Source organism: Lutjanus erythropterus, chromosome 14 (assembly GCF_056507025.1).
Source record: "Lutjanus erythropterus isolate fLutEry1 chromosome 14, fLutEry1.hap2, whole genome shotgun sequence".
Classification (NCBI taxonomy): Eukaryota; Metazoa; Chordata; class Actinopteri; order Lutjaniformes; family Lutjanidae; genus Lutjanus; species Lutjanus erythropterus.
The window spans coordinates 1007984-1020223 of NC_139330.1; the positions used below are offsets into that span (position 1 = coordinate 1007984).

Consider the following 12240-nt stretch of genomic DNA (forward strand, 5'->3'; position numbering starts at 1 on the left):
AGGAGGCAGAAGATCAGCTGATTCATGAAAATGGAGGAGGACACTGTCAAGCAAACTGAGTTTAACAAAGAAGCCAAAAAATAATAAAACCAAGTGCATTAATGTTTTCTATTAATAATCAAAGTTCATCAGGCTGTTAGCTTAAAATGCTAGTTGTTGTTTTAAAATACGGACTGTCAGATAAACCAGTGATAACCATAATGTTCCCATTACGTCTCATCTTCACTACTCAGCTTCTCTAAAAGATTCACTTTGGCTCCTCCCACTGAGGTTTCACCTGTCCTATCAGAACGGAGCGTCCTGATTGGACGTCTGTTTGAGATTAATTTATTTCAAAATAAGAATCACAGTGTTTTTCTTTATTGGGCCTTAAAATCAAGAACTTTGGGGAAAAAACTTTCTCATTAAGAATTTTTGGGAAACTGGTTTAGAATTTTGTTAGCTTAGCTTAGCTCAAAGACTGTAAGTGGGGGGAAACTGTTAGCCTGTTAGCCTAGCAACAACAAAAGAGAAAAAAATATCCACCTTCTAATAACTCCAGATCTGTCGCATGTTTTATCTGGTTTGTCATCTGGTAAAAATAAAAATATAAAAATGAGACATTTTGGCTTCAGCAGAGCCAAGCTAACAGTTTCCCCCAGCTTCCAGTGTTTGTGCTAAGCTAGGCTAATCACCTCTCTGGATTCACCTAAAATGTTGGACTGTTCCTTTAACTGTTTGTTGTGTTGGTTTTCTCTCCTCAGCAGCAGGATGACGTGCACGTATCGGCTCAGCGTGCACGTTGACACAGCCCACCTGTGTGTGTGTGTGTGTGTGTGTGTGTGTGTGTGTGTGTGTGTGTGTGAGGCTAACGTTGATAGCGTAGCTATTTAAGCGCAGTAACTTTAGTGTTTTTCGCTGTAATAAATATGCAAGTGGCCCCATACAGTAAAGGATTAATCTCTAATATGTAAAATCTTTCCTGTCGTTTTGTTTCTGTGTTGTTGTTGTTTTGTTGTTTTGTTGTTTTGTTGTTTTGTTGTTTTGTACAGCATCTGGTTCGGTGCCTTATGAGTTTACCAAGGAAATGAAAACTCTGTATACAGTCTGTCCAATGTAACGATTTTTAAGTAAATAACCTTATTTTAGTACACAAACTCCCAGCGTGCACTCTGATTCTTTCACCTCTGCATCTTATGTTTCTTTGATTTTTTTTTTCTTCTTTTTTTCTGCCAGGAAAAGAGAAAAATTGATGTAACATTGGAAATAATTACAACAGTTTATTTAGCATCATAGATTAAAAAAAAAAAAAGATAAATTTACAAGAAAGAGCAACAAATAATAGATTATAAAGTCAGAAATTTACAAAACACTCAGTAAAAGATTAAAGTCAGTGAAGTGATTCCTTCACAAAAACTTTTTTTTTTTGATGTTTGACTTCATCTCAGAGACTATTTGAGTTTTATTCTCAAAAATGTATTCATCATTTTACCGCTTTAATTTTAGAGAATGTCTTTTTCTCTTTTTTCTTCCTGTGATGTTGATCTCAAAGAATTTGATTTTATTTTTGCAAATTTAAGACTTTATCATCTCAGAGAATATTCTGTCATAACTATATTTTTCCTTATAAATTAACCACATATGTATCACTGAGTTGTTCCAGTTTTTCTCATAATTGTACAAGTTTAATTTCTTTTTTAAAAAAAAGTCATCATATAACCCATCTCTCCTGGTTCCATATTTTTAAACTTCTTATATTCCCAGCACACCATTATATAGAATAAATTTAAAGTACAGTCAAAATGATACTTAATTCAAATCCTTTGAATTTAAATTATGGTTGTGTCATAAATGACATACAATGGCACAGTCTCAACTATTTTTATTTATTTGTTTTTTAAGTTTAATTTTAAGATTTTAATGAATAAAAATATAATAATTTATTTATTTAATTTGACAATTTTGTGATCAAAACAAAGAAATTTTGATTTTGATTTGCTAAATCAAAAATGACCTGGTCAAAAAAATGTAATAGTTTCCAACTTTTGATTTCCTCTGTTGGTAATTATCGCTCACAAAATTATTTCTTTTGTTATTAATGACTTCATATATTATCATTTTAATCCACCTTTTAATTAACTTCTGACATGAATTGATTTCTCCGTTTGACAGGAGTCACTTCTCCTTAAATCTCTCTTCAGTTTGATTGATTGATTAACTGTATTTTCTGTTACTAATGACATGTCATCTGTTTTTTTTCTTGGAGATCAGATGGTTCTGCTTCTGCAGGGTTTTTTTCCTCAGGTGTCTTTGAACACAGCGCCGCCTGCTGGACAAACTGTGCTGCTGCGTCTCACAAAGAACCAGGTGGGAAACAGACCGATTTTCTTTGTTAATTTATCTGCTGATGAATCTTTCAGTGGTTATAACGTCTTATAACAAACAGATGTAGAACTGCAACAATTAATCAATTAGTTGTCAACTATTAAATCACTGTTTTAATAATTTGAGTGATTTCTAAAAAGTCAAAATTCTCTGATTTCAGCTTCTTAAATGTGAATATTTCCTGGTTTCTTTCCTCTCTGACAGGAAACTGAATATCTTTGAGTTGTGGACAAAACAAGACATTTGAGGACGTCATCTTTTTTTATTTTCTGAACTAAACAACTTCTTAAGAAAATAACTGATGGACTGATTGATACTGAAAATAATTACTTGCAGCCCTTTTAAGGCCAGAACTCATTTTACAGTGATCTGTACAATTTTGTGAAGGAATATATTTTTGATTTAAGACTGTAATCATTAAACTGTGTAACTGGACGTCATCTACAGCAGCAACATTTACACAAAATCCTACTGGTAGAATTTTTCTGTGGCTGCAACTGTTGATTATTTTACTGAGCAAATGTTCAAATCAGTAAAATTAGGTCTGATAGGATCCCAGAGTCTGAGATACAACCTAAAATCCTGGATCAGGTCTCAGTATGAGTCTTGGTTTTAACACACTGGTATCGGCTCTTAATGTTGTCATGGTACAGTATAATTCCTGGAAACACTGAGAAACTTTAAATACCAGATAACAACATTAGGACCGCATTAAGGAAACAAAGCTTAAAGTTTGCATTCAGAATAAACTGAAATATTAATAGAATTAAACTTCAATATTTGTGCATAAGATTTTATTTCACATTAAGTTTCAACTTCTCAAGTTAAAATTAATTCTTTAAATGTAAAATAATCTGAGTTCTGATACGCTTCATTCCGGTTAATTGAAAGAAAAATAATAACTTGATCACAGTGTCCAAACACATCAGGATGTAACCTTGTTCAAACTGACACATCTGTCCTGAGAACATTTAAAAACTTCCTGCCATCCTGATTAAACATCAGTTTAATAAGTGACCCTTCAGAATAAAACCACTTCGAGTCTTTAATTTTTGTCAAACATTTTCGTCTTTATTAACAAGTGTCAGCATGTCCCTGTCTACTTGTCCTCAGGCTTGTTGAAGCAGTAGGTGAGGCAGCACTTCCCGCAGTAGTGACGGTCGAAGTGGCTCGCCATGAAGACGCCGGCGCCGCACTCGTCAGCGGGACACTCGCGCCTCAGCCGGTGGATTTTTCCGTTCTCGTCAACCTGGAGACAGAAACACAAGTCAGACTGCTGCAGCAGAGCAGGACACCAGAGTTCAAAGTGCAACTACAGATCTGATAAATGGCTTTAATAAAAATTATTTACTGAAGAAAAATGACTGAAATCATAAATTTCAGACTCTGGAACACAAGGCCTCATCTAACTAACAAAAGATTCTAAACTGATTTTTCTAATTCCAATCAAACAAGCAGGTGCAGGACTGCAGTCTGTTTGTACCTTGTAGTATTTGAGCACAGCGAGTTTGACCTTCTTCCTCTTGTGCTTGTTCTTCTTGGGGGTGGTGTAAGACTTCTTCTTCCTCTTCTTAGCACCACCACGCAGCCTCAGCACCAAGTGCAGCGTGGACTCCTGGAGGACGAATCAAACATTTGATAAAGAGGAAGCTGTCAGGAGGAGCAGCACCGCGTCTCGTGTCTCATGTTTTGTTTTAGATAAAAATGGCTACCAGACATCTCCAAAATACTGATTGTAGCAAATTTAAGAAAATCATTTCTTTCTTCCTAAGAGTTTCTACATCATGTTCAGCAGCAGCAGAAAGTAACTCGGTACAAGTTTGTACTTTTGTCTTTTGATGTAACTTGACCCTTCTACTTCACAACATTTGACAGCTGTAGTTACTCAGATTTCTTATAAAGTATAAAAATAATATTTAACTACTAGAAAATAATTACAATCAGCAGTAACATCTTATTTTACAGGTGCTGTCACTTGTAGTTTTGTGTAGTTTAATAAAGAATCATTGATTTAATGAGAAGCTTCCATGAAAAAGACTGAAGTCCTAAAGAGCCCATTAAAGTGTCCTTTTTCTTTAATTGGTATGAAATAAAGCTGTTTATTCTCTAGCAAATGACTCAGACTACTGACATGTAAAAGTATGTTACTGAAATACTGCATGAAGAGTTTTGAGTCCTCAGCTCACCTTCTGGATGTTGTAGTCGGACAGTGTGCGTCCGTCCTCCAGCTGCTTTCCAGCGAAGATCAACCTCTGCTGATCAGGAGGGATACCTGCAGACACAAGACAGAGACACGTCTAACACTGGACCAGACAGGTGAACTAAACTCCAGACCCACTGCAGCCTCAGATGCACCTCTACAGTTTCAGTCAGATGAGTTCAGCTTTAACTTATTAAGCATTTATTGCACCAATTTAATTGTCATGTAAAAACTCCAAGGAACTTAAACTCACTGAACACCTCAATGAAAACTGTTTTCTAATTGACTCGATAACAGTTCAACAATTAGCTTTCAAATATAAACCGTTCCAGCACTGAGACCATCACTCATCTTTGTGAATGATACAGAAAAGGCTGATAAAACTATAGTTTACCTCAAATTCATTAGATTTTATACTTCAGGTCATCCCAGCAGCCTGTCAGATGCTGACATCATCACAAACAATACTCGAACACTTCAGGTTCTTTCGTGTCAAAGTTACTGAGCAGCCAAACTTTTTTTTCAAACCACAGATCTGCACTAAGTTACAGTTCATCTCTGAAAGTTTCCAAAGATGCCAAATGTATCAGGCTGAATTTAGGTCAATGACTGATACGATGCAGCAGAAAGTATCTGAATATTTCTCAGTAAAACACAAAGCTTCACAGAAAAGTTAGAACATTTTGATGCCAACATTAAAACAGAAGGAAAACAGAAATATATCTTCTGCAGAAAACACAAGTTTGATTAAATAAGGTTAAAGGACGTAAGTTGGTTTCGTTTTGGCTGACGGACAGAAAGTTGGTCTTAAAAATCAAACATGTCTTTCAGAAAAGTACATCTGCAGCTATTGATTGATTTCATGATTATTTCTCCCTCATCACTCAAACCATCAATGAAATAAGTATTTTATCCTGTTTCAATTTCCCCTCAACTCAAATGGATCATTTCAAAAGTCTTGATTGGGCCAAATCTAAAATACAATCAGGTTACAAAGATTTAAAATTAAATTCTCACATTTGAGAGAAACACTTTTGGCCATTTGTGCTTGAAAACCTACTTGCACAATAATACCTGACTGTTTACGGCTCTAAACAAAAGTCTCATCCAGACTTGTTAGCTTGTGTCTTAAAAAGCTGTCCAAGCTTCAAAACATGAAACATTAACTCACCCTCTTTGTCCTGGATTTTGGCCTTGACATTTTCAATGGTATCTGAAGGCTCAACCTGGAAAAATGAAGGAGAAGGAGACAGAAGACATCCGGTGAGGACCAGGACACGTTCTTCATGTCAAAGGTACAGTCACATGTTGGATACTGAGACTCAAACTTTATCTTTTACATAAACGTGTCATTTCATATTGTAATAAACGTTAACAGGGACGTTGTGGGGGAGATGCAGTCGATTCAGCCCGTTGCTGTCTGACACACGTGTTTATGCTGCTTTGGATAACTGCTAGCAGCTAACAGTTAGCTTAGCCGCTTCGTTTCGAGTAATAAACCTACGACAGAACATGGCGTCAACTGTGCTGAAGTTTAAACACAAAGTAGCACAGTAGAAGCTGACATAAGACTAGCACAATGGGATTCAATGTGTATTTTCTTGTCTGATTTGAGGGAAGATTAAGTCAAAACTCGGGGTAACTGCGGCCCCTGAACGCCGCATCCCTCCATCACAGCCCGGCTCGTTACCCACCTCGAGGGTTATAGTCTTCCCCGTGAGGGTTTTGACGAAAATCTGCATCCTGGCGTTCAACCCACCTACACGGGAAAACACACAACACTTTAAACATGCTGTTTGTGCTGAAAACGGCTCTGAAAGGTCGTTATTTTTGAGAAAAATTTCATAAAACTCAGAGCTCCATCTTACCACAGGCTCACTCCTAATGGCGGATCATGAGAAGAGGGCTTTCGGAGCGAGCGACGGGGTTTTCTGCACGAGTTTGCACGGGGTAGGTAACCGTCACGGTGCCTGATCAAAAGTAACAACAAAAAGTCGATGTTATGGTGATTTAGCGTCTTTTTGTCGACTGCAGCGGCAATAATAATAGTTTAAAAATTATATTACGGCTCAAAATTTAGCGTATTTAAAGACTAAATAAAACCGAAAATTTAAAAACATCATTTCCCAGGTGCACTCTGACGGTAACCATAGCAACGGGCGGTGTTTGCAAATGGCGTCCTGGCAGTAAAAGAAAAAGGTTGAGTGTGGAGAAACGGAGAGTCATCGTAAAAATAGATGTAAAAAAACAATGTCTGAGGTACAGAACTGCAGCAGTTTATCTTCAAGAGAAGAAGAAAGAGATTCAACACCCGCCATCTTGATTTCTGACAGCGACGACAGGTTTTTTCAGTCTCTGTTTGAGTTTATTGAACATGAGAAACAGTACCAGCAGTGTCCAGCAGAGGGACCTGACGAACTCCGCTACATTATCTACCGCTCTGTCTTTAACAAGGTATTTAGTTTAGTTCAATTCAAGTCTGTTTTATTTATAATGTCAAATATTAACAGAAGTACAAAAAGGGCGGGTCTAGAAAATACTGTTCCGAATATTATTAACTTCCCACCATGGGCAAGCACTGAGGTGACAGTGGCCAGGAAAAACTTACATTTATAAAAGGTTACAGTGCTAATATAGACAAGTTACAAGCCAGAAAAAAGTCAAGCTGGCTGTTTATAGCACTGTTTGAAGAAATACGAGTTTTTATTTAGACGAAAAGATTATCACCACTCTCATGTAAGTGCAGTAGTTTTAATTTTTAAGTGTATGCTATATTTAGAATATTTTCAGCACTTTATCTTTCTGTCAGACAGACCTTTCTGACAGGAATCCACTGTTATATAAGACAAATATCACTCTCTACAAACCAACCAAACTCCATTGACAAAATCAGTGATTTTATCTCGTAGAACACAGTTTGTGTTGTTGTGAGAATTCAGGCTAAATTCTGAAACTTTTCTGACAGGTGATCGGTCGAGCCACAGCCTATAAGAGACTTCTGCTGACCATAAAGGCGGAGTATGATGATGTCATCAGGGCGCTGCAGAGGAGGAAGGACGAGGTCAGGACAGTTCAGCGAACTGTGGCGGCGTCGACGTCACACCTGAAATCTCTGATGACCTGCCAGAGACGAGCCGACCAGCTCAGGGACAGGTGTGTGTGTGTGTGTGTGTGTGTGTGTGTGTGTGTGTGTGTGTGTGTGTTATCTTTGTGGAGATCAGTTAGTTTTAGACTTTGAGGACGTTATAACAAGTGATTCAGAGAATTAGCAGTGACACACACTGACACACTCCTGATGAAGCAGATTATTTGAGTGTTAAAATAGATTTAAAAAATGCTGGACGTTATTTTTAAAACTTGAGCTTCAATTGCTGCCTGTTTAGTCACAAATATGTTAAGTTTTTGAGAAAAATCTAAGACGTGAAACAAAGTTTTTAGGGATTTCGAGGTTGGTGTTAGTGTTATGTATTAATACATGCGCTTGTGAGACAGAGAGAGTGAACAGGTGTATTTTGATTCCTTTTATTTAACTGTTATTTATACTCAAAGTGGTTATGTCACGTCCTTGTAATAAGCATTAGTTAATAGGTAATGAGACTGTTGGGTGAGTCCCTGGTGATGTAGTTTGAAAGTTAAATTTGAGGTCTTGCAGTGAAGCTTTAAATCCGTCTTTGATGTGTAAAACCAGTTCTCATGATTGTGTTGTTGTGTTTGTCTCTCTGCAGGATCTTGGTCCTTCAGAGAGACACAGCAGACCTTCAGGAGGAGATCAAGAGACAGAAATCAGCCAAAGAGAAGAAAACATGGATACCAGGTACTGATGATCCTCGTACTGAAACCGAAGACTGATTAATAAAGTTTATTATGTGTTTGTAGGTGGTTCACGTACCAGATTTCTGGTACTAACTGTACATTTAAATGAAAGGTGTCTAGAATGAGTGTCCATGATTCAACCTCACGTCTGTCTCGTCTCTCAGGTTTGACAGTGGCTCAGTCAGAGGATCCCGAAGCTCTGGACAAACATCTGAAGTGTCTTGAAGCTGAGAGAGACGCTCTGCTGGACAGAAAGAGTCACTGCGTCCCTCTGGAGGTCAAAGCTGAGCTGGACACCAAACTGCAGACTGCAGAGCAGCACAGAGACCAGCTGAGCTCAGAGAACCGCAGACTGAGAGCCCTGTAAGACACAGAGACACTAAACCTGCTGCTGTCTCTGTCCACACTGATTTTCCTGCCTGAAACTATTTTGGTCTGAAACACTTAGAATAAATCAACAAGCAAATTTAATGTTCAGTTGATCAATAAAACGTTCAGGAACCAGTTCAGTCTCAGCTGTTTTTCTGTTTGTCTTCAGGTACGAGCGTCTGAGGTTTGTGTCCAACCGTCTGTCCGGCTGGGAGGACGAGAAGCAGCCGGTCCCCCTGGAGGAACTCCTGGGTTCCACTGAGAACATCAGACAGGCCAGCAGTGAGACAATCAAAAGACTTCTGGATTTAATTTAATAAAAACATCTGGGAACAGCAGGATTAAGAATCTTATTGTGGCGTAACAAAAAGTTCAAATGTGAACAAATAATGGAGATTTTGTTTGGTAAAGTTTCACTAAATATCTGAATTCATAATGTTCTATTTTATTTCATACATCAAAAATCATTTCTGCAACTTTGATGCTCATTAATCAAAACTTACTTTGATATTTCAGTTATGTTCAGGGGAACTAATTTTAAAGTTAACACAGACTTTCACTTTTAGCATCTTCTTCTCTCTTTAGTTTGTCCTGTTTTGATGTGTTGTATTTTTTTTCTGTTCATCTGTATTAAGAAGAATTTTTGACTTTTTATTTGTCTTGTCCCCTCTGACACAGCGCAGATGCATTTCATAAAGAAAAATCTTTCTGTAATATTGAAAATTTACAGAACTGCACCTCCCTTAGCCTGTCTCCTGTCTCTTCTCTCTTTCTGTCCTCCAGTGACGGACGATGACTCTCGCAACATCGACGCCGAGCTGTTTGAGGACGACGAGCCGACCAGAGTGAACGAGTCCAAACAGCTGAGGGACCACCTGGACAGGTGCTGCGTTGTTGTGATCAGTTAATCTGAGCTCTGAAGACTGTCTGACCCCCCCCCCCCCCTCCTCTCTGTGTGTCTGTCAGGTTCGTGGAGCTCTTTGATTCAGCTCAGTATGAAGAAGCTGCTCTGCTCGCTGCCACGTCTCCTCGAGGAGTCCTGAGGAACATCGACACCATGGACATGTTCAGAGGTCAGAAAGACACAGAACTGGAGATACAGAACTTTTTTATTTCACTACTTTTATCTGACAGCTTTAGTTACTTTACAGTAACTGGTGTTTCTGCACGTGCAGCTGAAATGTTTGTTGAAACTTGTCCATCTGTCTCTGTCCCTCCAGGTTTGACGGGGCCCCCGGGGGCCGTCCCTCCTCTCCTGCTCTTCATCCAGGCCCTGCTGATGACCGTCTCAGCCAACGAGAAGCTGTCAGCTGATCTGTCCCTGCAGGTCGTCCTCTGCCTCCTGCAGCATGGCGCCACACAGCTCGTCACTCACGCCTTCACCAACAACAAGTAAACAACCAATCATCAGGCTGAACCTTTTTCTATGGTCTCTGCCACTGTTCATGTCCTCACTGTCTCTGTCCTCGCAGACTGACCTACTGTGAGGACCTGGGAGACATCCTCACTGAGCATGCTCAGAAGAACGCCGCTGTGGCGGACATTTGTCTGACGTTGGCTACAGTGGTCTACGAGTCCTGCAGGCTGGACAGGAAGACAGCACTGAGCATGTGCAGGAGAGGACTGACCCACAGCGCCACCGAGTTCATGAAGCACTGCAAGGACGTCACAGCTGGTCTGTGTGTTTTCATTATCGATTAATCCAGTGCCAATCAATTAGTCCCTAAAACTGCAAAAAAAAAGTGAAAATGCATTGCATCATGTAGTTGTGTTGACATTGCAGTAGGTGCTTCACCATCTGTTACCTGAGTGAACAGTCTCTCTCTCTCTCTCTCTCTCTCTCCCTCAGAGGACTGTATGTGGGTCCTGTGTCGCTCGCCCAGCCTCTCCCTCCTCCGGCTGTTGACGGAGCCTCAGCGGGGCCAGACGAATGTCTTGTCAGTGGGCGTGGCCTGTTCCACTCTGCTGGTGGACCCTCAGCAGCAGGAACTGGCTGTGCAGCTGCTGGACAGCTTTGTCAGCAGAGGACAAGGTGAAGACAAACAGACAGCAGGGACACAAACAGTTCTCAGACTGTTTTCATCAGTTTTTGTGTTTGTGCTTTTTGCTTTTCATGCAGTTTCAGTTGGGAGACCTGACGACCCCAAACCACGAGCCAAAGTTACATAACATCTGACCTCAGGTGACCTCTGACCCCTCTGTGTGTGTCTCTGTTTCCTCTCAGGTATTTTGGAGCAGGTGATCCTGGAGGACAGCTGCTCCTCAGTGGACATTTGGACCGACGTGGCGTCTCTGTGCTCTGAGCTGAACCGGTCCGACCTGAGCCAGGCAATCCTGTCCGTCCTGCTGGCCCAGAGCGGGACCAGAGTCCTGTCCCCGGACCTGGAGGGAGCCCGGCTCATGGAGCACGTCTTCCTGTGAAGAACGTCCGTCCACAGGTAGAAGAATCACAGCAAAGCGTCTCCAAACATCAGTTTCAGCTGTTAATAACATGTTTATTTCATTTACATTTGTGTCATTTAAACAGTGAAAACACACGTCTCAGCATCTTTGACACTAAAACATCAAATCAAAACACCTTTAATGACTTTCACTGTTTTTCGTGGTGAAATTTAAAGACTTCAGATTGTCCGCAGGGTCCAAAAGTAGAACCAGACTTTTGTTCCTCTACAAAGACTCATATATTTTTGATGTTGTTCAGATGTTTTGATGCCAGTTATTCAATAAAAATGATCATTCTGACCTCTGAGCTCTGGCTGATGTCAGTGAAATGACTCAGGTAAAAATCTGAAGTAGTGACGGCTGATGGCCAGCAGGTGGCGAACAGACTCACAAACAGGAGCATAAGTGACTTTAAAACACAGTCAGAGGTCAAGGAAGTCTTACTGTAATAATAATGATAACAATAATAATAATAGAGTAATAAATGACAGTGTCTTCAGATGTTACTGTCCTGCAGTAGAACCTCATTTATCTTGTGATAAAGACAGAAAACTTCAGGAACGTGTTTCTTTGTCAGGTTTGAGGACTGGAATCTTCTGTGACAAAATAAAAAAAGGACTAAAAGTAAAAAGACCCCACACAGAATGAACAGAAACTATCAGCTGTCAAACATTTCTAACATGAAAAATCTGAAGACATCTAACTGGGTAAAAAATGGAAAAAATACTGAAACTGATGATGTCATTGCTTTTTAATACTGATTTCTGAATGTTTTCTTGTCTGATGTACATCCAGAGGGTCCAGTTCAGTCAAGCAGAAACTGTGTTTTACAGCAGACATGATGGGCTGGATGCAGTACAGTGAATGCATCGTTGCATCAGTGGGTCAAAATGACCTCCTGGGTTTGATTTATTCCAATATCTTTGCAATAAAAACAAGTTTTATTTACAAGTTTTACAAGTTCATGTCCATCATTTGCCAATATTTATGTTGATTAGAGCCAAATTGGCAGGTAGAAATATTTTGAAGGTAATATATCAATGTCAACATTT

At 39.5% G+C, this 12240-nt stretch overlaps 2 protein-coding genes across 3 annotated transcripts; one reads left to right on the plus strand and one right to left on the minus strand.

Moving 5' to 3' along the window:
- Positions 1–3408: 3408 nt before the first annotated feature.
- Positions 3409–6479, minus strand: rps27a (ribosomal protein S27a). The gene is made up of 6 exons (XM_084735468.1): positions 6433–6479; positions 6259–6323; positions 5736–5790; positions 4551–4636; positions 3848–3979; positions 3409–3613 (listed from the first exon to the last, which is right to left on the minus strand). The coding sequence occupies exons 2-6, from the start codon at positions 6304–6306 to the stop codon at positions 3464–3466; spliced, it is 471 nt and encodes a 156-aa protein (XP_084591594.1). The 5' UTR covers positions 6307–6323; positions 6433–6479; the 3' UTR covers positions 3409–3463.
- A 261-nt stretch (positions 6480–6740) lies between these two features.
- On the plus strand, positions 6741–11275 carry LOC146314994 (clathrin heavy chain linker domain-containing protein 1-like). Of its 2 annotated transcripts, none has more exons than XM_084736040.1 (11): positions 6741–7018; positions 7530–7717; positions 8290–8378; positions 8542–8740; positions 8916–9057; positions 9538–9629; positions 9713–9819; positions 9967–10138; positions 10219–10421; positions 10596–10778; positions 10971–11275. In XM_084736040.1, the coding sequence occupies exons 1-11, from the start codon at positions 6815–6817 to the stop codon at positions 11165–11167; spliced, it is 1776 nt and encodes a 591-aa protein (XP_084592166.1). In that variant the 5' UTR covers positions 6741–6814; the 3' UTR covers positions 11168–11275. The 2 variants fall into 2 exon arrangements, with proteins under 2 accessions (XP_084592166.1, XP_084592165.1); XM_084736039.1 differs by having other exon boundaries at positions 8916–9028; positions 9530–9629.
- The last annotated feature ends 965 nt before the right edge of the window (positions 11276–12240 follow it).

What these genes read in the sequence shown, in the direction of transcription:
- rps27a (XM_084735468.1), bottom strand. Translation starts at nt 6,306, where the DNA reads ATGCAGATTTTCGTCAAAACCCTCACGGGGAAGACTATAACCCTCGAG. An exon ending in GGAAGACTATAACCCTCGAG is followed by an intron (nt 5,791 to 6,258) that starts GTGGGTAACGAG and finishes TCATTTTTCCAG; the next exon opens with GTTGAGCCTTCAGATACCAT. An exon ending in CAAAATCCAGGACAAAGAGG is followed by an intron (nt 4,637 to 5,735) that starts GTGAGTTAATGT and finishes TTGTGTCTGCAG; the next exon opens with GTATCCCTCCTGATCAGCAG.
- LOC146314994 (XM_084736040.1), top strand. Translation starts at nt 6,815, where the DNA reads ATGTCTGAGGTACAGAACTGCAGCAGTTTATCTTCAAGAGAAGAAGAA. An exon ending in TCAAAAGACTTCTGGATTTA is followed by an intron (nt 9,058 to 9,537) that starts ATTTAATAAAAA and finishes CCAGTGACGGAC; the next exon opens with GATGACTCTCGCAACATCGA. An exon ending in CACCATGGACATGTTCAGAG is followed by an intron (nt 9,820 to 9,966) that starts GTCAGAAAGACA and finishes CTGTCCCTCCAG; the next exon opens with GTTTGACGGGGCCCCCGGGG.